At 46.8% G+C, this 24,602-nt stretch overlaps 1 protein-coding gene across 1 annotated transcript; it reads right to left on the bottom strand.

The window, feature by feature from the left end:
* Positions 1 to 15,215: 15,215 nt before the first annotated feature.
* On the bottom strand, positions 15,216 to 22,794 carry LOC146174332 (uncharacterized). The gene is made up of 2 exons (XM_084585626.1): positions 22,358 to 22,794; positions 15,216 to 18,555 (listed from the first exon to the last, which is right to left on the bottom strand). The coding sequence occupies exons 1-2, from the start codon at positions 22,777 to 22,779 to the stop codon at positions 18,171 to 18,173; spliced, it is 807 nt and encodes a 268-aa protein (XP_084441752.1). The 5' UTR covers positions 22,780 to 22,794; the 3' UTR covers positions 15,216 to 18,170.
* Positions 22,795 to 24,602: the final 1,808 nt, after the last annotated feature.

Genomic DNA, 24,602 nt, shown 5'->3' with positions numbered 1-24,602 from the left:
AGTAAGAAACCTCTTAGTGAGCCGAATTTGGTACAGCCTGTCCTACCAGTGCCTCAACAAGAGTGAAATACAACAAGCGGATGCCCTGATACGCAAAGCGTATACGATGGTACTCCGATTTCCGCGCAACACGTCTACAGAAAAGCTCATGGCGCTTGGATTGCAAAACACATTCGAAGAACTGCGCGAGCCGCCGCTTGAGTCGCAAACCTCAGGCTGCTGCAGACAACGACTGGAAGCGCGCTCTTACAGGAACTCGGATACCGTGAGCAGATGCGAGAAATAGCGAGGACGGAAACGATCCCCGACGAAATTCGCAAGTCCCTCAAGGTAGCTCCAATCCCCAGAAACATGGACCATAACCTCCACCAAGGTAAAAGAGATCAAGGGCCGATTTTATTAAAAAAACATGCGCTCCTCAAGGCACGACCGTGCATGCAGACGCGTCCACGGTAGGAGGACACAACAAAATTGCAGTGGCCGCGGTGGTCGATTCGTCCCTACGCGAAGTGACCAGCGTATCTATCCGACACTGCACAGTAGCAGAGGCCGAGGAAGTAGCCGTTGCTCTAGCGATGGCGGAGAGCTATAGAACTGGCAGTCGCTAACGATGCTCACGGACTTTCAAACAGCCTGTCGAAATTTCATTAATGGTGGGATTGCTCGTCACGCGCTCCGTATACTACTTGAAGCGAGCGACAGAATTAAAAAACCACGAAGAAAACAAGACCACACACAAAATTATGTGGGTACCGGAGCACATGGGGGTGGCAAGGAACCAAGGGGCCGACAGGATAGCTCGAGCATACACTACTTTCTGAGCATCCGACGAGTCCGCGGAGCTATTGCCAGCACCCAAGGCATACTAGGCCATACTAGAAAACTATAGAGGAAGAAGAATGCGATATCCCCCACCGCACAGTTCTCTCACCAGAGAGGAAGCTGTCATATGCATACAATTACAGACGGGTTCATAACCAAACCTACACACACTAAACAAAATGCACCCTACCATATACGCGGATGTCCGCGGTGCGATGAAACATCAACACTATATCACATCGCATGGGCCCGTCAAAACATAGATGTGGTCCCCAAAATTCGAAACCCGAGGGCGAGCAATGGGAGAGTCTGCAGTCCAGCGACCGCTGCGAAGACAAGCAAGGTCTGGTACAGCGAGCCCAACTGGCGGCAGTACCCAGCGGAGTCCTTTACTGAGGGCAACCGACCATTGTGCAGAAGTTGACGAGGTCGACGGAGAAGACTCTTGGATTCAACGAGCAGACATCTCTGAAGATGTCCCAAAAACCGCCATGTAATATAGGGCTAAATAAAGTTTTTCCTTCCTTCCTTCCATTAAATGCTTGTTGAATTCGTGCAGCCCATCTCGGCGTCCGTTCATTACAGTGGCGACGAGGCACGGTCTGACCCGTGCAAACGTCAGCTGGCTCGCGGCATGGCCTTCAGAAGTAGCATTTGGGAGTTTGTTCTCAGCGCGCCATTCACGTGGCGCTACGCTCGCGGCATTTTATCCATCCGCCACCGAGCCTTTGTGCCGACATTGACTGCATCCATCGATGCATGTCCTTTCTGTGGAGTGCGGGAGACTGCGGAACAGATTTTTCTCGTGTGTATCTTCCATGCCTCACTTCTGGATTGCCTGAAAGAACTGGTTGAGCTGCCACGAATATCATATGCCACCTTGAGGTATCTCAACCCGCTACCGAGCGAAGCCCGAAAGCAGTTTGTCTTGACTCTCGTTGAAATAAATATCAAACCTGGATCGCTAGAGGCCGAGCAGTCTACAGCACCAAAACACCCTGTCTCCTCGAGGTGACGAAGAAAATTTGAAAGAAGCTGTGGTACCACCTTGAATGGTAAAAACGTCAGCTCGGCAAAAAAAAAAGTTATATGAAAAATGGGGCCTTCCCAGGATAATTTTCAAAGAAAAGAATGGAAGAATCGAAGTCAGATGTTAGAAGATTCGCTCCCGTCAGGCTTTGACCCGCCGGGGTGGCCCGGATGTGGTGCACTGGCACTGCGACTCCGCCCCGGTGGGAACAAGCCAAATTGCATGAGCCCCGTGGCTGGGAAAAGCCCGTTCCCCGAAACAACCTCCCTCACCCCTGTGGTGCGCGAGGCCTGGCCTAGGGTTGACGCAGGATGATGATGGTGGCTGGTTGAGGTTTGTACCCTCACAGGAGGACTGCACCCAGTGCATCCTCCCTTCCATTTGACAAGGCAAGTGGTCGTGGTTATAATATGTCGACCGCATTGAGTTATCGTGCGCAGCCAACTAGCTCACAACGGATGTGGGCAAGCGAGCTTTGTTGCTCAGTTGCTGTGGGCCAGAGACGTACTCTCTTGTAGCAACCCTCGTCAAGTCTTCGCGACAACCCAACGTGGATTACCAAGTCATCGTCGACGCAGTGAAGCAGCATATCAACCCGAAGCAGTCTGAACTATACGCAAGGTACGTCGTTTCGAAGCGAGACCAGTAAGAGGGAGAGGCCGTGGCTAACTATGTCACTGACTGTTTTGCGCAAGTTATCAGAGAACGGCGGATTTGGCGACACGAACTTTCCATTGGAGGAAATGTTGCGCGACCGTTTGGTTTTTGGAATTGCTGACAATATTATTCAACAACGGCTGTTAGCAGAAAAAATCTGACGTTCGAAGGGCGTGCGAGCTAGCACAAACGGCGGATACGACTCCGAAGCACCAAAACGTAATGAGGAGCTATGCACAGGAGCCTGAATTATGGTGGCTAGGAGATCTAGCCACATACCTGAATTCCAGCAGAAGTCGGCGGAAGTAGGAAAAGTAGCCCGAGACAGGCAACCAGAAAGACAGCGGCGTTGTTTCCGATGTGGTGGAGCTCATGCAGAAGGGCGTTGCAGATTCAAACATTATGTATGCTTCAGCTGCGGTGTAAAAGGACACTTAGCAAAAGTATCCCAAAAAATGATGCGGAAGTCCAATTGCAGCTGGAGGTTATGGAAGAGTTGGCGAATAGCTAATACAATGAGTTGTTTAGCATTAACAGAGTAAAACGTAGGACGCCGAAAATGGAATGCCAAAAAGAAATGTGGGATGCCAAACTACGTGAAATTCAAAGGCAGAGAATTTAGTTGCTGCTACTTGTACTGAAGAATGATGGAAACACTTTGCTAGGCCGGGATTGGTTCCAGCCGTTGGAAATCAATCTAACTGGTCTTCACAGCGTCCACTTCGGACCAAAAAAAAAATTTGGAAAAATTTCCCGATGGGTTTAGTGAGATGCTGCCCCGCACTGCCCTACCCCGCATACATATTGAAAACTGCAGGGCACACAAGCAAAGTTCCTGAATTGTCGTAGCGTTCCGTTTGTCATGAGAGATGAAGTCCTGACCGAGGTAAATCTCTTGGTGGAACTGGGAATTCTGTAACCCATACAATATTCTGACTGGGCAACGCCAATCGTCGTGGTGCGGAACAAAAACAGCTCCCTCAGAATACGCGGGGATTATAGAAGCACTGTGAACCAGGCCGTCAAAAGTAATGTGTACCCACTTGCCACATGCAGAACTTTTTGCTAGGTTAAGAAGGGGGCGTTCTTTCTCTAAGCTGGATCTGACACAAGCCTTTCAGAAACTGTGGGCCGATGACGCAACGGCGGAGTTAAACCTAGACGACGCTCCGTAACGGCACTCACCAACTACATGCAAAAAGTATGCAGTAGCGGTCGTCTTCCCCAGCAGTGCAAAAATGCAAACGTTGTGCTAATTCCAAAACCTGGCAAGCCACCGAAATTGGAAAACCTCAGACCTATTTCTCTAACGTCATGTATTGGAAAGCTTTTGGAACGCGTAATCCAAACAAGGCTTACTAATTTCATGGAGAAAAACGACCTGTGGCCGCACGAGACTGTCGGGTTCCCACCGGGCATGTGCCCACAGGACGTTATGCTCCGATTACAACATGACATAACTGACTCGAAATCCAAAGACGCGAAGGTAATTCTAGCAGTAGATCTAACAAAAGCATTAGACAACGTAAAACACCAGGCGATTCTCGCGGGACTGCAGGAATAAGGAGTCGGCGAGAGGACATATAATTACGTAATGATTTTCCTGACAAACAGGACGTTGAAAGTAACGTTTCAGGACCTAGAATCCCCCACTGTCCACCTGGGAAGTAAAGGAACGCCACAAGGCTCGGTGGTCTCCCCCTTTTTCTCTAACGTGGTAACGAGAGGCCTTCCCGCCGATCTAAAGTTCAGCATTTACGCGGGCGACGTGAATATCTGGATGAACAATATCAGCGACGGCAGCATAGGGGAACGCCTACAGGCGGCGCCGGGCACTATTTTGTCCCACGCGGCCGAAAGGGGTCTTGCGTGCTCTCCGCAAAAGTCCAAAATTTTCATATATAAAGTCAACATGCTCCTGGACAGAGCATGTTGACAACATTGCAGCAAATGCCCTACGCAAACTATTTTTCCTCCGCCGTGCTCTGAAGCTCAGCCGCCCCAGTGTACGTTTACTTTCATATAACACTATTATTCGCCATATGCTAGAATATGCATCCCTAATATGGTATCCTTTCACTAAATCTAACATTGCTAAATTAGACAGTGTCCGAAAGAAAGCAGTACGGTTTATTTACAATTTATATAACGGCACATCTATCACTGCACTTCTTAATCAAAGTGGTTTGCTTCCAGTCTCTCACAGAAACCGCATCTGTCGCCTAAAGTTCTTTTTTCAGGTAACCAAAGGCCAGTACAATATTGAAACATGGGGTACAACACTAGACAACGGCATTTTTGTCACACCATTACACGCACGAGTTAACACCTTTAAGTATTCCTTTTTCCCCAGAACCATTACAGACTGGAATAATCTAACTAATGATGCAGTAACGCAAACTTCACTAAAAAGGTTTGAAAACCACCTTTAACTTTTTTTTTCTATTGTTGTACCGCTACATTCCTGTGTTTTGTTTGTAATTTTTCAATTGTGTTGTTCATGTTTAAGATCGTTGTGTTGTTTCCAGCACTGATGTACTTCCATATTGTGTGCCCACCCTGCGAAGATCTTGTAAAAGATCGCAGTATCAATAAATAAATAAATAAATAAATAATCGAAAATCAATGAGGTGCACGGGCGTCTTTAACGTAGAAATTAAGATCGACTGCAAAACCGTACCAAAAATTCAGCAAATCAGAATCCTCGGACATTTTATTCAATAGGACGGGTATAACGACGGAACGATAAAAAACCTCACTACCTATGCGACGCAAGTAACGGGGATATTCAGGAGGATTGCATTCAAAGGCAGAGGCCTCAAAGAGAGAAGCCACTTGAGACAGATGCAGGCACATACATAATAAGCCGAATATGCTATGCCACATCGTTCCTCAACATCAGGACCAACAAAAAAGATAAGATAGACGCACTCATCAGGCGTTGCGTCAAGAGGGCGCTGTATCTACTCGTCTCCTCTTCTACGGAACGCCTGATAGAATGGGAGCGCATAATAGCTGGACGGAACTTGCTGAAACGGTGAGAATCGCCCAACATGAGGTATTAAGTAGGTCGAGCACAGGTCAAACCATCTTGGAATGGGTGGGTCGAAAACATAGATAGGAGCTCAGCCAACAAGGTTGCCCTACCGCCACAATGTCGCGAGAACATCATTGTCCGTTCTCTCCACCCCCAACATGCACCCAGAATACCACAAGGAGAGACGGAAGAAGAGAACAGAAGCACTGGTTAAAAGAGCAAAAGAATTCAGAGTAAAAGAAGTTGCCTACGTAGACGCTGTAAGCGGCCAATCAGGGGCTGCAGTCGCCGTGGTAGTCGATAGCGGCGGACCAATCGTCCCGCCACCATCGGAAGCAAAAACATAGTCACGGCTTAAGAGGTCGCAATAGCGCTCGCTTGCGTCGGAACGAAGGCTAGATTGATTTTTAGCGACAGTAAAACTGCTCTCTGGAATATTGGAAAAGGCAGGGTCTCGCAAGAAGCCACCCGAATTCTAACAGCTCCAGATGAAATCGATCGCAAGATCACCCTAATTTGGGTCCCAGCCCACAAGTCCGTCTCCGGCAACGAGGCGGCCCATGATTTAGCCCGAGCTCTCTACTTCCGGGAAAACGCGGAGCCGCCCGACTGCCAGGCGATGGACGAACGTTTGCAAACCTATAATGAAATAATCGGAAATTATAGATTAGGAAGATGTCTGACGCCGCCACCGGATCCTAGCTTAAATAATAAAGAGGTCATAGCCTCGCGGCGATTACAAGTCGGAAACTTCCCAAGCCCTGTCTCTGGTTGTTTCACACCCTGATAGATGAGAGAAAAAATGATACATATAAAGCCTGCGAAGCGAGAGGGACCCTGGACCATATACTTTGGGAATGCCGTAATCTCCGGGCGCTAGGGGCAACATTAAATGTAGAGAAGCCCGGGTAACCCTGTTGCGAAGTCACGTCCTGCTGACCAGCAAAATCCGTCCGCCTGGCGGCTGAGGCCGCGAATAACCAATGTATATTCGCCAGTCTTTAGTCGCGTAGGTTCCAGCCTCCGTTCCTCAGGCCTGCATGCCAGGAGCGGGGAGTAGGGGGCCTCCTAAATAGGTGGAAATTAAAGTTTTATTCAATCACAATTACCACCGTGCGGTAACTGTACAAAGTTTGTCGGTTGCCGTTCGACGTCTCCGTGGCCCCAGGGGTGTTTCAAAGAACCACCGACAGGGTGTTGGCCGGAATGCCGCAGGTCGCTGCATATCTACATGACATCTTGAACGCCAGCGAGTCTATTGAAGAACATGCAAGAATATTGGTCGAAGTTTTCAGCCGCCTGTCCAAAACGGGGTTCAGAGTTCAAGCCGGGAAGTGGGAGTTTTTCAGAGAGCCTTGATTTTTTGGAGCATTGGATTGACTCTAAAGGCATCTACCCATCGAAGGTCAAGTCGACGCCATCCACCAAGCTCCGGCGCCCAAGAACAAAAAGGAACTGCAAGCTTTTTTGGGTATGATCAATTTCTATAATCGTTTTTTGAAGGACAGGACAGGTGTGGTGGAAAAGCTGTATTGTTTGCTGATAACAATATGGCATGGGTGCAGACAGTCATGGGCAGTATGAAGATACATGTATCTTCGATACTATCCTTAGATAAATTTTGTATATCGGTATTAGGTATCGTTTGCTGAAAATACATTTTTAAAGTATCGTGTATTTTGAAGATACTCGATTCTAAAGAAAACTTCAATTATTGAAACCGCTGTGAGACTGCGTTGACGGTGCTCGCTGTGACGGTAGTTGTACAGGCACTGTAGTGCCGCCTGAGATCCCTACAAATGCCAGGCCCCTCAGCATCAACTACATTTCAAGATTACCTTTCTTTAAAACTGAAGGAGGCAGTGGTAAGTAGGTGCTCACGCGGTGCTTTACTTTTAAGTATGAAGCTGCTAAGCCTTTAACAGACACACAGAGTGAAGAAGGAATTTTTGTTGGGCTAGTTGGTGCAGCATTTTTTAACAAAAGGACAAAGCGCTAACGACACATTCACAAGAAAGAATACACGTGTATTCTTTCTTGTGAATGTGTCGTTAGCGCTTTGTCCTTTTGTTAAAAAACACAGAGAGATATGAGCAAAGTAGAAACGCGAGGCGAGCACGCAGCAGAAATCAAGCAAACTGCTGTATCCACTTTTCCCACTCTTTTCCATCTGCCCCACGTCTCTGAGGCGTTTGATTCTCGTCAAGCAGTGACCTCAGTGTGCTGTCGATTGACGTAACTTATGCACAACCCAATACCTCTGGGTTCCGCGTGCCGGCTCTGCTTGGCGGTGAGAATACAAGCATTTAAGACCTCAGTCCACAACGCTGCAGTTGGCTAACCCCGTTCCGGCAGTTACGACGTTTCACAGATAGCAAACCCATTCTTTGTAACTGCACAGGGAACAGACTTCCTCTACCTCCTAACTACCTAAATAACAACCTCTACCTAACTACGTCCAGGATGCTTGAGTCAACACGGCTATGGTTCACTCTTACACTCTGATAAAATGCATCTTCATCTAATACAACACTACGGTGGGCTCGTGTGCGTATGTACAGAGGCTTTTCTCATTTGTGTCGCTATTAGCACGCCAACATCGCGCTCGTGCCGGACTGAATAACGTTCACCCATTTTATTTTTCTTGTTTTCCTTCTAGATTTTTACAATTTAAAAATTTTCTAGCACTAATGGCAATACAACTGCTCAGTTCTCTAAACGCACGCAGGTTGCACGACTGTATACTTGTATGTATGGCCAAGTGCTCACAGGTCGGTTTGCATGAAGAGCGTTAGTTTAAAGAAATATTTCGCTAGCTTCTTGCGGAAGAAATCGCGTGAAACCATGGCTTCAATTCAAGGTGAAGGTCTGACAAGGACAGCTGCCTAAACAATAACTCCTTGCTGGCGTATTCGTTGGGCCCTTTCAGAAAAATTACGCTATAGGAATGTGCTAAAAATCGCAGAAAGCAGAGTAAAATTAACTAATGCCACTAATCGTATTACCACCTTTATTATGTTAGGATTTCAGGGATGTATCGAAGTATCGGCGATACAGTACCGAGTATCTGTATGGAAACTCGATTTCGAGCCTGTATCTTGTATCGGCATCGGAAATGAAATTTGTTCGGGGTGTGGATTATCGGTATCGAAGATACTTTTCGAAGTATCTTGCCCAGAACTGGGTGCAGAGCATACGGAAGGGTTTGCAAGTCTTACGTTAACATCTAACTGGTTGCTGGTGCATTTAAAGACAGATTACCGTTTGTGTTGTCATGCGACGCATCAACTGTAGGTGTGGGAGCAGTTCTGGCCCATCGCGACAGCAAAGGAAATGAGCAGCCTGGAAATGAGCAGCGTCAAGATCACTATCCAAGGCGGAGCGAAATTATGCTCAAATGAACTGTGAGGCTCTTGCCATGCTTTTTGGAATTTGACATTTCCACCAATACTTTTATGGGCGTTAATGTTTTATTCTCACGGATCACGAGCCCCTGCTAGGAATGTTTCTGTGGCAAAACCAAACTCCGGAGGTCATTTCTTCCCGAATGTTACGGTGGACGCTAATGCTGTCAGCCTACGATTACGTGCTTGAGTACAGGAAACCCAAGGTTCATGGAAACGCAGACTGCCTATGCAGCACGAGGTAAGACAGCGCAAAACTACACACAGTACGCAGAAAGGTGAAACGAACACAGGAGCTGACTGACAATTAACGGTTTATTGTTCTGATACCTCAGTATATATACAGTCAGCATCACAAAAAAGAAAAAAGAATACAGCCAAATCACGAACTGAGATCAAGCAGGAGCGCTATGATCGCCCAGGTCCCGATAGGAAAAGCAGCCACTTATCTAGAAGGGCTATGGAAGGAACGCTTACACAGCGATTGTGCAGGCTCGCAATATTCTGGGCCTCGATAATTTCTGGCGTGATTTTGTCGCCACAACTGCCCAGGACACGTGTATTACTCAAGCCGGGTGTTGCTTTACAATCCCGGCCGTGAATGCCAAGATGGCCTGATATCCGCTCTGTCGCATTATAGTTATGCTCTAATAATCTTTTATTGAGACAGATCTACCAGTTTGCATAAGCACGGCCACAAGACAACGGAATCGAGTGAACTACGCCCTCAGTACAAGTAGCGAACCAATCGCGATGTTTTATGCTGCAACCAATCCTTGTTCAGCCCAATTCATTCACACGCTTGCACAGACTGATGAAGCGGTGCGGAGCGGAAAAAAGAACATTAATATCAGCTCTTCCTATATTTCTTAGATTGTGAGAAATTCCATGTCCGTAAGGGATGACAACGATCTTCCTATACTCATCTCTTATTTGTGTCTCGTTTTCTCTTCTTAGCAAGTTCTCAGCCACAGATGATCTGCGGGTATCCAGCCTGCATGAGTCGGCGCGTCTGGTTTCGATAACTATCATGCAGCCTGTGGTCGCATGATTTACTGAGTGCATTGATGAAGCATGAATTAATGATTCTGCGCCTAGCTAACTTCGAGTGCGCAGAATCTAAGGGAAGAAGCGGTTTGTTGGCTCAAGGTTCAAAAGCCCAGTACAATTGGCGCCAAAATACAATATTAATTCTACAATCGTGATGAAGCCATTGATAGGCAGTTCGTGGGTGATAACCAAAGGGTACAGGACGCGTGAAAAATTACAAAGAACCTTGAACGCTACGGACGGGAGGGCCTCAGGTTCGCAATCCAGGATCCCAAGATAATCATCAACAAACCTAAAGATCTGCTTCTCACTGCTGCCTGGAAAAGGCTTGTTTAACACCCTATTTTTCATGGTCAAATAAAGGTCCCTGAGAACCGGAGCAATACATACACCATTCTTCTGAATAAAAACGAACCATTCCACTCTGCTAAGGTTGATCTCGAATAAGTAGACGTTCGAGGAAGCCGGCAGTTCTAGGAAGCCGGCAGACGAAATGTTACTCGCATTCTGGAATTTTACAGCTACATGCAAGTCTATGCACACCCTATGCACTCTCGACTTGAGTAACACAAGTGTCCTGCGCAGGTGTGGCGACACATTCACGCGCGAAATTGTCGAGGCACAGCATATTGCGAGCTTGCAAAATCGCTGTGAGCATTCCTTCCGTAGCCCTTCTAGATAAGGAGCTGATTTTCCTACCAGACCTGGGCGATCATAGCGCTCCTGCTGGATCTCTGTTTGCGATGTGGCTGTGTTCTGTTTCTTGTTTTTGATGCCGGCTGTACATCTACTGAGGTGTGAGAACAATACACCCTTAATTGTCAGTCAGCGCCTGTGTTCGTCTCACCTTTCTGCGTCCTGTGTGTGGTTTTGAGCTGTTTCACCTTCTGATGATCAACCAACTAGCCCGATATGTGTTATTCACGTGTTATTCTTGCCTAAGCAGGCTACCGAGGCCTTTAACCTAACAAGAGACAGAAGGGCCAGGAAACATACTCCTGCTCGAAGCTGTCGAGTACCCTTCTGTAAGATGCAATGAAAGTGGCCACAAGCACCCGCCGTGACCTCTAGCTATCACAGGTGAAGCAATGGATCCTTGAGGGCTGGCCACGAGATCAGGTGCCCTTAATCGGGTAACGTATTGGATAAGAAAAAAATGAGTTGTCCTTATAAAATATTTGCGTACTATGGGGAAGCCGGGTAGTGATTCCTGGGGCATTGCAGGCGAAGGTTCTAAGTCTTATGCACGCTAGCCGTGCGCGAATTATGGCCACGAGGGCAATCACTAGGTCGTACGTGTGGTGGCCGAAGCAGGAAGAAGGGATTGTCGAGATTGCCAGGCACTGCACGCCATGCCAGAAAAACAGGCAGACTGAACCAAAGTCGGCAACGCTTTTCTCGACGAAACCTGAACGACCGTGGAATCCACGTAGATTTTGCAGGCCCGATTTAGGGCGTGTTTTTCTCGGTAGTGGTAGGCGCCCTTTCGAACTGGGTGGAACTCGAAGTGATGCCGTCACTTCAGTCGTGTACTGTAATCGAGAAGTTGCGAAAAATGCTTGCTGCGTATGGACTACCAGACTTAGTCGTGTCGGATAATGGCACATCTTTTGCAAGGTGAGAAATGCAGTCTTTCCTGAAACTAAATGGTATACGGTACGTGTATACAGCTCCTTACCAGCCGGCAAGCAATGGAAGGGCGGAGCGTATGTCCGTGAACTGAAGTGTGCATTACGGAAACAGAAACAGGGCAGCGTGTTATACAAGGTTTCTCGGTTTCTGCTCAAACAGCACTCTACGCCGCACTCCTAGACCGGTAAATCGCCAGCTGAAGTCATGCTTGTCCGAAATTTCAAGACCGCCTTATGAAACCTTCACCCGGATGAGAGAGAGTCACAATGCTTAATGCAGCCACCACCACGTTGTTTACAGTCGGATGACTATGTGTACATGCGGGCATTCCGGCCAGGGCCGGGGTAGTGGCCGGGTCGCGTTGTGCGACGGATAGGACACGTCAAGTACTAACTGCAGACTGCAAACGGAGCAGTGCACCGACGTCACAGGAACAACATTCGCAGAGCGAGGTGTTCTGAATCCCAGGTCACAGACCAGGGATTCAGAACCCCTCGTTTGTTCTGCCGGATGCGTCACGCCACGTCCAGGGACCTCCTGAGCCAGAAACGTCGCAGCTGCTCCGGCGTTCCTTTCGGTAACGTCGTCATGTGCGACGATACGGCATCAAAGACTAAGAGGGAAGGGGTGTGGTATACTGTATAGACTCTGTGTGTGTGTGTGTGTGTGTGTGCGTGTGTGTGTGTGTGTGTGTGTTTGTGCGCGCACGCCCTGTGTCATCGGTGTGTTTCTATAGAGCACACGCCAGGTTTTTGTGCCTGTGTTTGTTATCACCAGATGGCGTTCGCCGTAGCTATTTAAGCAGCGGCATTCTTCCAATAAACTCTTGTTGATTCTATCCAGCTCGATTCGGTGTCCGTTTATTAGATTCTTTATTACTAAAGATGCAATGATCACAATAAGGGCCGCCACATAAACATACCTATGTTTAAACATAAACATACTATGCCAGGATATACGTACCTCTCGGTACGTACATCCAGCCATAGCCGAGCTAAGCCACCAACATTTTGATTAGGACCGGCTCTACCTAGCGTAGTGGGGCTTTCGCATTTGTAAACTAGGTGATGAGAAAGAAATGGCGCCTTATCTGTCAAGGTCACTTGAAGGGCAATCTATCATTCACGCGAAGCTGGACCCTGCCTTGCGTAGTACAGCTTTCGTTTATATTGTAAATTGGTTTACAAGGAAGGGAAGGAACCGCAGTCGTGGCCGAGTGGTTTGGGCGCCCGTCTCGGCTGCGGGAGGTGGTCAGTTCGAAACCCGCCGCCGGACACCCACCGGTAAAATTGGGTACAAGCGTCCCCCGGCCCGGCGCCCGGCTCTTTCAGGGGTGTGCGTTTGGGAGAGGCTCTGCTAACCCTGCTGTGCTCCCTCGGGGGCTTAGTTTCGAACAACCATGGTCTGCAAAGGCCGTGCTGAAAAAAAAAAAAAGGGCCACCTTATGGGCTGCTGCCGCGCAAGGCGGACTTATTGTTGTCCGATGGCGGAACGAATCACTGCCACATCGGCGCAACTATTTGGGCCGTGACCCCTTTTCCCAAGCATTTCACCCCAGAAGAGCCGAGCACCAGGCCGGGGGAAAGCTTGTACCCATTTAAAAACCGGTGGGTAACCGGCGGCACCAGGGATCGAACCCGGTACCTCCCGAATGCGAGGCGGATGCTCTACCACAAGGCCCGTCCAACCAAGTGGGCAGTGGTTAGAGCGCCCGTCTCGGCTGCGGGAGGTGGTCAGTTCGAAACCCACCGCCGGACACCCACCGGTAAAAATGGGTACAAGCGTCCCCCGGCCTGGTGCTCGGCTTTTACAGGGGTGTACGTTTGGGAGAAGCTCCGTAAACCCCGCTGCGCGCCCCTCCTCCGCAGTGGGCCCAAACCCAGTTTCGAACCTCGCAGCCTGCAAAGGTGGTTCTGTTTGTCTTGCAAAGGTACTTCCTTTGACCCTCACCTGAAGTGCTCCCTTAGAGCCTCAGCTGCAGCAGTCCTAAAAAAACAAAACGGACGGGGGGTTGTACCGCCCGTCTCGCAGCCGAGACGGGCGGTACAGCCACTCCCGCAATTCAATAAATATATTGAATTCATTTTAAGGTGAAGTTACGCACTCGAATTGCAACTCTACCTCGTGTAGCGAAGCTTTCTATTCCATATTCTCTGAATGAAGAGACAATATTAAAGGTGTAATCGCATCAACTATGAAGGCGAAGATTGAACAAAAGTTTATTTTTAAGGAAAAGGATGCAGTGGTCACAGGATTGGAGGAGGTCAGTTTACATCCCCATTCCAAAGAAAGGCAGTGCCAAAGATTGTTCCAACTACCACACGATCGCGCTTATTTCGCATGCTAGCAAGGTGATGTTGAAAACCCTACAAGGTAGGCTGCAGCAGTATGTGAATCGGGAGCTTCGGACGTGCAAGCGGAGTTTCGCAATGGCAGAGGAACTAAAGACCAGATTGCCAACCTTCGCTGGATGATGGAAAAAGCAAGAGAGTTCCAGAAACCCATCTACTTCTGCTTTATTGATTATGCGAAAGCATTTGACTGCGCAGATCACGGCAGATTGTGGCAAGCTCTCCAAGAAATGAAAGTTCCAATTCACCTCATCTGTCTCCTCAGGAGCCTGTATGAAGGGCAAGAGGCCACAGTCAGAACTGTGCATGGTCTTACTGATTGGTTTCCATTTGAGAAAAGAGTGAGACAAGGCTGCATACTGTCGTCCTGCCTGTTTAACCTACATGCTGAGTGCATCATGAGGAAGGCCGGTCTGGACGAGTCTTCTTCTGGAGTGAAGATTGCTGGAAAAGGTATCAACAACCTTAGATATGCGGGTGATACCACTTTAATGGCAGAAAGTGAAGTGGAACTTAAGAGACTTCTGATGCGTGTACAAGAAGAGAGTGAGAAGTTTGGGCTTAAACTGAGTATTAAAAAAACAAAGATCATGGCGTCTTGCCCTATCAAGTCCTGAAGCATCAAGGGACAATAAGTGGAAGCTGTGACAGATTTTCTCTTCTTGGGCTCCAAGATTACCCCGGAAGGAGACTGCAGCCATGAAATTAGGAGACGCCTGCTTCTGGGAAAGAGAGCCTTAACCGCCTAGTAAAGAGCAGAGACATTAGTCTGCCAACCAAGATCCGTATAACTCGTGCTATGGTCTTTCCAGTTGTGATGTATGGATGCGAGAGTTGGACTGTGAAGGCTGACCGCCGAAGAATTGATGCGTTTGAATTGTGGTGCTGACGGAGGCTCTTGAGAGTTCCTTGGACTGCCAGAAGATCAAATCAGTCGATTTTGTCGACCATAAACCCTGACTGCTCATTGGAGGGTCAAATTCTAAAGTTAAAGGTCAGCTACTTTGGTTATCTAATGAGAAGAGAGGAGTCGCTGGGGAAAGATTTGATGTTGGGAAAGGTTGAGGGTCACCGGAGAAGGGGTAGGCAGCGAACGTGATGGTTAGATGGCATCCTTGAGGCACTGCAGATGAATTTATGTGATATTAGGAAGATAGAGATCGGAAAGCTCGGCGTGATATTTTCCATAGGGTCAAGAAGAGTCGGACACGACTAAATGACTGAAATGAACTGAATCCCTTTCCTATCGCTTTAAAGACATAAAGCTCTCTTGGTCCAAATTATTTTGCATTGTAATGCAGGCACCGCAGAGAGAAGCCCTATCACGGCTTCAGTGTGTTTCTTCCCTGTAATAGCAGCACAAATGGCTAATAAAAAAATGATGTATATTCTTGTACTTTAATGAAACGAAATGGCCCAGTGCTTGGCCCCTGACCATGTGCAAATTCAGGCATAGCAGTAATATTTATTTATTACAAGTTCCTGCAGCGCCCGAAGGCATTATAATAGCATTATGACAAGTAATCTTGCTGGGAACGCCAAAGATAAAATACATAAAAATGAAGAAAATAACACGACACAAGTGATAATGCAGAATGAAAAACATGCATCTAAAGGGGGCAACTGCGCGACGAACAAAGTGATGAAAACACTCAAAAACAAAGTAATGAAGGAAACACACGCGGGAGAACTGGGCGCCACGAAACACATCCGATAAAAAAGCCCGAAATAAATTTTCAGTGCAACACTCAGTGATGCCAGCTGGCAGCTGGTTCCACTCATTGATCGTCAGTGGAAAAAACGAGGTTTTATACACATCTGTCCGGCATTTTATTTCGCGGATCTTCCACTGATGATCAAGTCGTCTAGACAAAAAGTGAGGTTGAAGCAGGTACCGGTCTTTGTCAATGCTGAACTTTCCAAAATAAATGCGATACATGATCTGCAGTCTGAAATGTTTTCTGCGGTGAGCTAAAGATTCCCAACCAAGATGATGTTTAATAGACGTGACACTAAATGAAAAATTATAATTGTTAGAAACATATCTGGCAGCATTATTTTGTACGCGTTCGAGCATGTCTGATAAGTAAATAAACTGGGAATCCCATACAGGGCATGCATATTCCACAATTGACCTTATGTAAGTGAAATACAGGAGCTGCTTGACATTTGACTGCGCTTTGCTGAAATTACGCTTTAAAAAATAAAACATTCTGGAGGCTTTCGATTTAATATGCTCAACTTGTCTCGTCCACGTAAGGTTAGAGGTGAAATATAAGCCGAGATACTTATATTCAGAAACTTTTTGCAGGAGAACATTATTTATTGAGTAGCAGGTCGGTAAAGGGGAACGCTTACGAGTGAACGAGACAAGTTTGCATTTTGAAATGTTCAAAGACATTTGCCATTTTGAGCAGCAGTACTGGATAAAATTTAAGTCTCGCTGAAGTTTTAATGCGTCAGAAGAACTTTCCACAGCATGGTAAAGCACACAGTCGTCAGCATATAGCCGAACTTGGCAGGTGAGATCAAGAACCATATCATTAATAAAAATGAGAAAAAGAAGGGGTCCAAGGACAGACCCCTGGGGCACACCTGAGGAGACGTTTACGGAATCGGAGTGACAACCGTTAATTACAACACGCTGCATGCGGTCCTGGAGATATGAATGAAGCCAGTCGAGGATATTGGGATGCAGACCAAGACAACGTAACTTATGTAATATTAGCACATGAGGTACAGAATCAAAGGCTTTTTGAAAATCCAGAAATACACAATCAATTTGATATCCGTGGTCAAAAGAGGAAAACAGATCATTACTGAACTCAAGTAACTGGGTGGTACAGGAAAAACCCATTCTAAAGCCATGCTGAACTGGCGTAAAAAAGTCATGAGAGTCAAGGTGTTTCATGACTGCACTGTAAATTATATGTTCCAATGTTTTACAACACACGCTAGTAGGAGAAATTCGTCGGTAATTAACAACAGACATTTTCGAACCGCTTTTATGCACTGGGACTACATTAGCATTTTTCCAGTCATTTGGCAAACATGCCAAGTTAAGCGATGTTTGGAACAAGGTGACTAAATAATGAGCAATTTCGTTAGCACATGATTTTAAAACAAAGGTAGGTACACCATCAGGGCCGCTGGCGGAGGCGGCCCTGGTGGGCCGCCTGCTCAGAAAGCCATAGCTGCTCAGAAAATTATTTGCGCCCTGGCTATACTGAAAGCCGTAATCAGCAGCTGTCAGTCGGCAGAGCAATGTTATTCAGTCTTGCGTCGTGCAAAGGAAACCTTTTAATAGCAGACATGCCAGCACAGCATTCGATCATGGAGTTTTATTCACACTTGTATTGCGCGGCAGACACTACGCAGAAAGGCGGACATCTCATCCCACTTAGATTTTCTCACCATTTTCTTCGTTCATGATTCACAATAACAAACTACTCGCTACATGGCCAATTTTTCTTCAGAACCAAATGCTCAGTAGTAAGGAGGCACTTCTAGGCAGTCTTAACAGACATTATAAAGTGGAAGCGTAGTTCTAGAAGCAGCAGGAACATCAGCATGACTTGCGCCTTCAACGAAGGCCGAGGGTTGGCTTTAAGTTTATTGCCCGTGTAATAGGCAATGTTACTGGCGGGAAAAGACGCGCGATACCTTAGCACGCCTCAGACCAAACATCGGTTTCAAGGAGGTATCTTGGAGGCAAGATTTTTATATAGTGCTAGCGTCATGCCAAATTTGTTCGCTGAAGCATTCATGCTTTATAAACTGCTCTATTAGTCACACAATGTTGAATTCCGTCTTTTCTGCCCATGTTTTATAACCGCAGCATTCCTCAACCTTACATTCTACACCAGAGTCAGATTGCGTACAATAAAAGAAAACTTTTGACACATAATCTGCCGTGACCAATAAGCTTGCGACAAGAAATATACTTTTGTTAGAAAAGAGGGACAGACAATTCAAAAGTAAACTCTTGCTATATGTTGGGAAAATTATATTCGGGAACCATCGGCGAGTAAATAATTTATGTTTAAGGGTATCTGATTGTCCAAGTTCCCCTCCTAGAAAGTAATGTGCTGGAGACGAATGCCCAGAACATTCACAAGACAACGTACAAGGCACTATTAAAAATGAAACAACCAAAAAACGAGTGGAGCACTTTTACAACGACTTATTTACATAATGCTTAAATCACTATTTTGAGCAATAAAGTTAGTGCAATCTTTTCCCGCCATGTCATTGGTGCGAGGGCACTGCAATGCTGTAGAAAAATCAGCATTGTCCTTGAAGAGCTCGTTCAAAAATACATCGTGAAAAGAGTCGCAGTGGTAGTACGCGACGCGAGCGTAGAAAAATTGCGCTTCAGACATCCGGAAGAGGCTCCAGGCGTCCTGCACTGTGTACCAGCTGGGTCTCGCAGACGCTGGTGTGTTGGTCTCAGCAGTGCCGGTGCCTGCAGACCCGACAAGAGCGGCGACTCGCAGTCCATGCTTGTACGCATCCACTACTGGAAGCGGGAAGTCATAGATCGTTGAGCCAGATGTGATTGTCAGGCACTTCCTGCATCAGACGTATTGTGTAAGTAGCTGGCACGTACTGTTAGCATGCCTGCGTCATTTTTATGTATGATGCGCTTATTTCAAAATGGACTCGTAATACATTATTGCGGATTGTCGTTGCAGTACACGAACTTGAAATCAGACTTGAAATCTGAAAATTACTTCACTAAATAGCGCTCAGTGCTGAATCTGAGCTTTTCAGCGATGAGACCAATAATTTATATTAAGTTTTTTTTTCGTTTCAAGACAACTTATATATGAGTTATGGCAGTTTTGACGAATACCAGAAGAAAAGTAAAGGATGGCATCGGAGCAACTGATAGATAAAGATTTAAGAAATATTTTTTTTTACAGTTACAGATGCATGGAGTATTCCATTAGAATTTTGCGGCTGGTAGATGACTGTCACATCACCATTAAAAAAACAAAAATTTGGAGGACGCTTAAGCTTCGCCTTCAAGAGTGGAACGCGATAGCGTTATTGCACCTCGTCGAGAAAACTTACTAAACGCAAGGGTATTGGGGCATCCTCGCACCGGTACCCGTGCGGCCCGAAGGGGAGAAGCGGGTGAGCGAAGATAGTGATCAAAAGAAAGGAAAGACGCTTGATTCTACAACCTGTGAGGGTGCACGGCGAAACTACAGTGCCTAGAATATATTCTAGGCACTATAGCGAAACGTCAGCGGCGAGTGGCGCGCCACGTGTCGGGGCAGCGCCGCACATTGCGACGAGGGTTTCTTCTGTGTTTGCCGCAAGATGGCTCTGCATGTGCGCAGAGCACAGAAGAAATGTAGCGGAAACTTACTTCGCTACTCGTGTAACTGCGACTTCTGTAAGTAACATGCTCATAATTACCGATATTCACTGCAGTATAACGTTCTACGGCATGTTTCTAAGGCAACACCGCATTCACTAGAAGCGCTTTTGTACCGCTTTCAAGCATCGAACTCGTGGCTGAGTGGTAGCGTCTCCGTCTCAGACTCTGGAGACCCTGGTTCGATTCCCACCCAGCCCATCTTGGTACTCGCTTTTTATTTATGAAGTGCATGCCGGGATTTATCGCTCACTGGACGCCGACGACACCGGCTTTTCTGCGACACGAGCTCCTTAACGCTGCCGCGTTAAAAGGCCCCACCGGGGTGGCGCAGTGGTTACGGCGCTCGACTAATCTTCCCAAGGACGTGGGATCAAATCCCGGCCTCAGTGGCCGCTTATCGATAGCGGCGAAGAGCAAGGCGCCTATTTGCTGTACGATGCCAGTGCCCGTTAAAGAACCCGAGGTGGTCGAAATTTCCGGAGCCCTCCACTACGGCGTCTCTCATAGCCTGAGTTGCTTTGTTACGTTAAACCCCACAAACCAAATCAAACATCAAACCATATCAAAAGAAAATAATGTACGCATATCCCCTTTGTGCTATGGCTTAAACGCTTTCGGCGATTTAAGGCGCGTTTGAAAGTCAGACGCTCGCCAGGGGTGCCTGTAGACTTTCATGAAACGCGTCACTCGGGGCAGCGCCGGCAGCTATAGATTCATTGCCCCATCAAGGGGTCGTCGCACACTGCCGCCAGCAACTCCAGTCGATGCGTGGAATTGACAGCACTTATCTACCCGAGTTTTACGGTGTACTGACACATCAACTGAATTTCCATCAATTGAAACTCTTCGACTTGTGCTTTGACGCCTTGAGAGCACCAGGCCGTAATATTGCTGCTCTCACCGGAGCCTTTTATAGCCAAATATCTTCGTTTTCCTTAGTCTATAACGTCATCTATTTACGTTCTGCATTGAACTTAGCCACATTGCTGTTTATTCGACCATACAAATATTCGAAAGTACACGAGATAGTGTGCGCACTCATTTCTTCACTTGTTCCTCTCTAGTTCTGCATTATTCACATCTGCTTATTTGCTGATTATTAAACGACACTGATGTTTGACTATCTTTCTTTGTCTTTATGGAACAACTCAAGCCCAGCCCATATTTACAACTCTCGGCACCTGCTGACATAGCACCTCTCGCTTCCTCTGCACATTTAAGGTTCCACTTCCCCCTCTAGAGTTCGCAATATGGCTTCCAGACTTTGCTTGAACCGTATAGTAACGTTATACCAAGCGTTATTATCCGCCTTGCAGGCATTTGTCCTACGAATTCTTCCAGATCGTCGGGCACCACCATAGCGAAAAGACGCAACCCGTGGCGCAGTTGGTAAAGCGCTAGGCTTGGGATCAAATGGATGGAGGTTCCATTCCCGGTGAAGTGAAAGTTTATTAATTTATTACCCCGCCGGGGTGGCGCAATGGTTACGACGATCGACTACTATTCCCAAGGATGCGGGATTGAATCCCGGCCTCGGCGGCCGCTTTTCGATGGAGGCGAAAAGGAAGGTGCCCATGTGCTTGCGACATCAGTGCACGGTAAAGAACCCCAGGTGGGCGAAATTTCCGGAGTCCTTCGCTACGGCGTCTCTCATAGCCTAAGTCGCTTTGGGATGTTAAACCCCCCAAACCAAACCAAATCAAAAAATGCCCCCACACTATTTTACGCATGTATAAAAATGGCAGACGACGTTGTCGGACTAGTATCCACCGCAAGTCATTTCACGTTGGTGTGATCTTGTCCATGGTGTTTAAATTGCCACAGCAACTCAGGTTAGACGACGTAGTGGTGAGCTTCAGAAACTTTGACCACTTTAGTATTTTTAATGTGAGCTGAGAACACGCATCCCAAGGGCACCTTTCTTTTCGCCTCCTTGAAACACGGCCGCCGCAAGATCCCAGATCATTGGTCACAGATTTTGAGCACCACACCCACTGGGCCACCATGAAGAGGCAGGTTATTACAAATGTTCATATTCAAGAATACACGCAAGTGGTTACTTCTCTACACTACGCCCATTTCAATCACTAATCATACTTTCTAATCAACCTGTCAACCAATGACTCACCATGGTCAGCCAACACTACATATAGCACATGTACTTCATACATTCTAACTACTTCAAGAGATTGCAAAAGAAACACAAATACCAATAAAGGAATAGGAAACAATCGCTTTTCGTCAGGGTATGCACAAATTCTCTTACGCTTGTTGCAAGGAAGCGTGCGAAAATCCTAATATGCGTGACAATTGCTATCAAACAGATATAAGGCACATTTTTGCGGCTTGAACAACATGCTTTGTATTTATGTTTTGGGGCACTAAGGATGAGATGTCCACACTCAAGACAGTACAACTCTTGCGACATGCAGTCCAACCGTAGTGAGCGACCTTTAAGCTGTGTCGGGTAGAATCAATACGTTGTCTAACAAGTTTATTTATGCACTCGCTTTTTGTAGTTTTGTATACGAACATCGATTATTTGTCGCTATAGGAGAAACTCTTTAATGCCAATAAACAATCTCCTGGAGATTGTGCTGCGGAATTACACAAAAATAACAGAACAGGCTCAGGAAAACGTCTTTTAGTCGACAGCTCATGAAGGAGGGCACTCGATTGCCTTCCCAGCAATAGATTACCGTATACTACAATCGCGTGTGTCTAAACATGCTTCAAAGATGCAAGAACTACAATAATGATATTTTCCCCAGTTGAGCCATTGCGTCATAAACAATAGTTCAAAAGCAGCTTGTGCAGATAGGGGCTGATGAATGTATCTCCTCCGATACGATATAATCCCCAGTTATTATTGATTGTGCATCATCTTAGGATGGACCTATGCTTTACATCTCATCTGACAGAAAAAAGCAGCAGCTAGCGGAAAATCCAGACGCGGAAGGCAAATTTCTTTACATCGCGCCTTACCTGTAATAATTCAGTGCCATCTTCGTCCTTTCGGACCAGACATTCCTGTTGAGAATGTTTTCCGACAGCAGGACAGCCAGGCTAGGCACGAACACTGTTACATCAGTAAGCATTGGGTCTGCAGTTCCAGAACTCAGCCAACCATATCCAAGTGATGACACGTACAGAGTCGTTTCGTTTATAATAAACATGCGCTGCTTCATTTCGACCTTGGCATCGTCTCGCAGCGGGGGCATGCCTCTGCGTGCTTTCTGCATTTCAGAGTCAAACTCGTAGTTCAGTGCCAAGAACAAGTTCCGGACAAAGCCCTGTTTAGACATCAGCGGCACGGCTGGCTCACGGAATATCAAATCTCCAGGCAGCATGAGGGAGAAGTTTTTCATCGCGGCCAGGAAGTGTTCCGTGTCGCTTCCGGCCGCCATCAGCTTCCTGTAGAGGGCATAGTTAGAAATAATCTTTCGCGTGGCCTCGAAGATATTGTGCAGTTGGTCGTCCTTGGTGGGAGTTGCGAGAGCTGCCACGTACGCAATGCGCCATAGCTGGGCTCTATAGTACACGTGATCGTTGCAGATCATCTCGCTACTGAGTGTTGGCGAATTCAGACGTTTGCCCCCTTGAATATAGCGCATAGCATCCAGAACAAGAAGGGCGACCATGTAGAACACCGATAGAGGCTGGTTGCTTTCGTTAGTCAAGCGCCGAATATCTCTCAAAAAGCTGGCTTTAGACACCACGTTTAGTGTTTTGATGCTGTCCACGTCAATAAATAATTCTAGAAATATTGCTTTGAGCTGCGCGGCTTCCAGACCCCCGAATACTTCTCTTATCTCTGTCCATGACACGAGTGAATAACTCGAATGAGTTACGAGAAATCTTTCATCCCAATTTTCGATGTCCTGTTCAGTGTAGTTGGTGCCGAAATGCCCGTTTAGGATGGAGAAAGCATGGACGTAACACGAAGCATCACATGACTCCCAGTAGTCACGGGGCCGGTAATTTCTTCTGATGAACGTGAGTTTCGTTGCAACGCTGGCGGACGTACGTATCTCAAAGGCGAACGTCAGGCCGTATCGCCTATTGACAGCGACTGCCAAACGGAGGAGGTCTGCACCACTCATGCGACGTGTAGTATTCGCGATTTCCAGCACAGCTGCCGTGACGTCCCTTATGAACGTCTCTTGCTGCCATATCTCCTGGATGCACGACGTGTAAAGAGCGTGCAGTGCTGCTGCAGCCTCACTCCCATAGTTTTTGGTTCCTTTGATGATGTCGCCAGCGATATCCGACTGAAAACAAAATAGTACTTGAGCAATGCAGCGAGAGAAAAGAGATCAACTGAAACACACAACGGTACAGGGGGTCAAAAGTTCCCAGGCCGAAGGTTTTGATTCTGGTAACCATATTCTGACACGCGAGATCCCATTAAAGCTATAAATTATCTCAGAGGTTAGAATAATGCTTCTTCTACCCTCCACTTGTATTTTGAGATTTGGGGTCGTCGTAGCTAACTGGCTATACTGCTCAGAGGCAGACCTTGCGGCCTTGGAACTTTTGACCACCCCTGTACATATAGGGTACAAAATTCTCCAGCGTCACTGCAGATTAGATGCGCGCGCTATTTCAGTTCGTTATTTTTGCAAGTCGATAAAAGAGACGAAGTACAATGTACGTATGCTCCTGCTTTCCTAGCACCGTAGTTTAAGGATTAGAATGGGCTCAAGAAATGCATTACGCAGCAAAAATTATTAGCAGAAAAAGTTCTTACTTTAGGGTGTGGCGCGATACATATAAACGCTTCAACCTGGTGCTCCCCTACATATCCTCATCTGCTTCCACACATTTTGCTCGCGAATTCCTTAAACTTTGCCCCTAACTGATTTATTTTTGAGATACTTTTCAGCACAGAGCTTTGTTCTTTCATATTATCAGTTATGAGCCACCAGGCACAATTGTGAAGCCCTGCTTTGGCAAAGCTCTACAGCTATACCTGCGAACTCTAAATGCACCGTGTCTGACACGTGATTTAAGGGTCCCAGTGGCCTCAATCCTACACATTTTTTTTAAATGGGTAGGATTTAGGCAACCTGGACACTTAAATCACGTGTCAGACACGGTGCATTTAGAGTTCGCAGGTATAGCTAGCTAACATATTTGGTAACTTCTACCATCTCGTCTACAGTATATGCTGTCGTGACAAACCACAACATTTGACACAGCAGTGTCTGGCCATTGTGCGCCCTAACAA

This window comes from Amblyomma maculatum, chromosome 11, assembly GCF_055883805.1.
Source record: "Amblyomma maculatum isolate TAMU_Amacu chromosome 11, ASM5588380v1, whole genome shotgun sequence".
Lineage (NCBI taxonomy): Eukaryota > Metazoa > Arthropoda > Arachnida > Ixodida > Ixodidae > Amblyomma > Amblyomma maculatum.
This window is presented reverse-complemented; position numbering and strand designations above follow the sequence as displayed.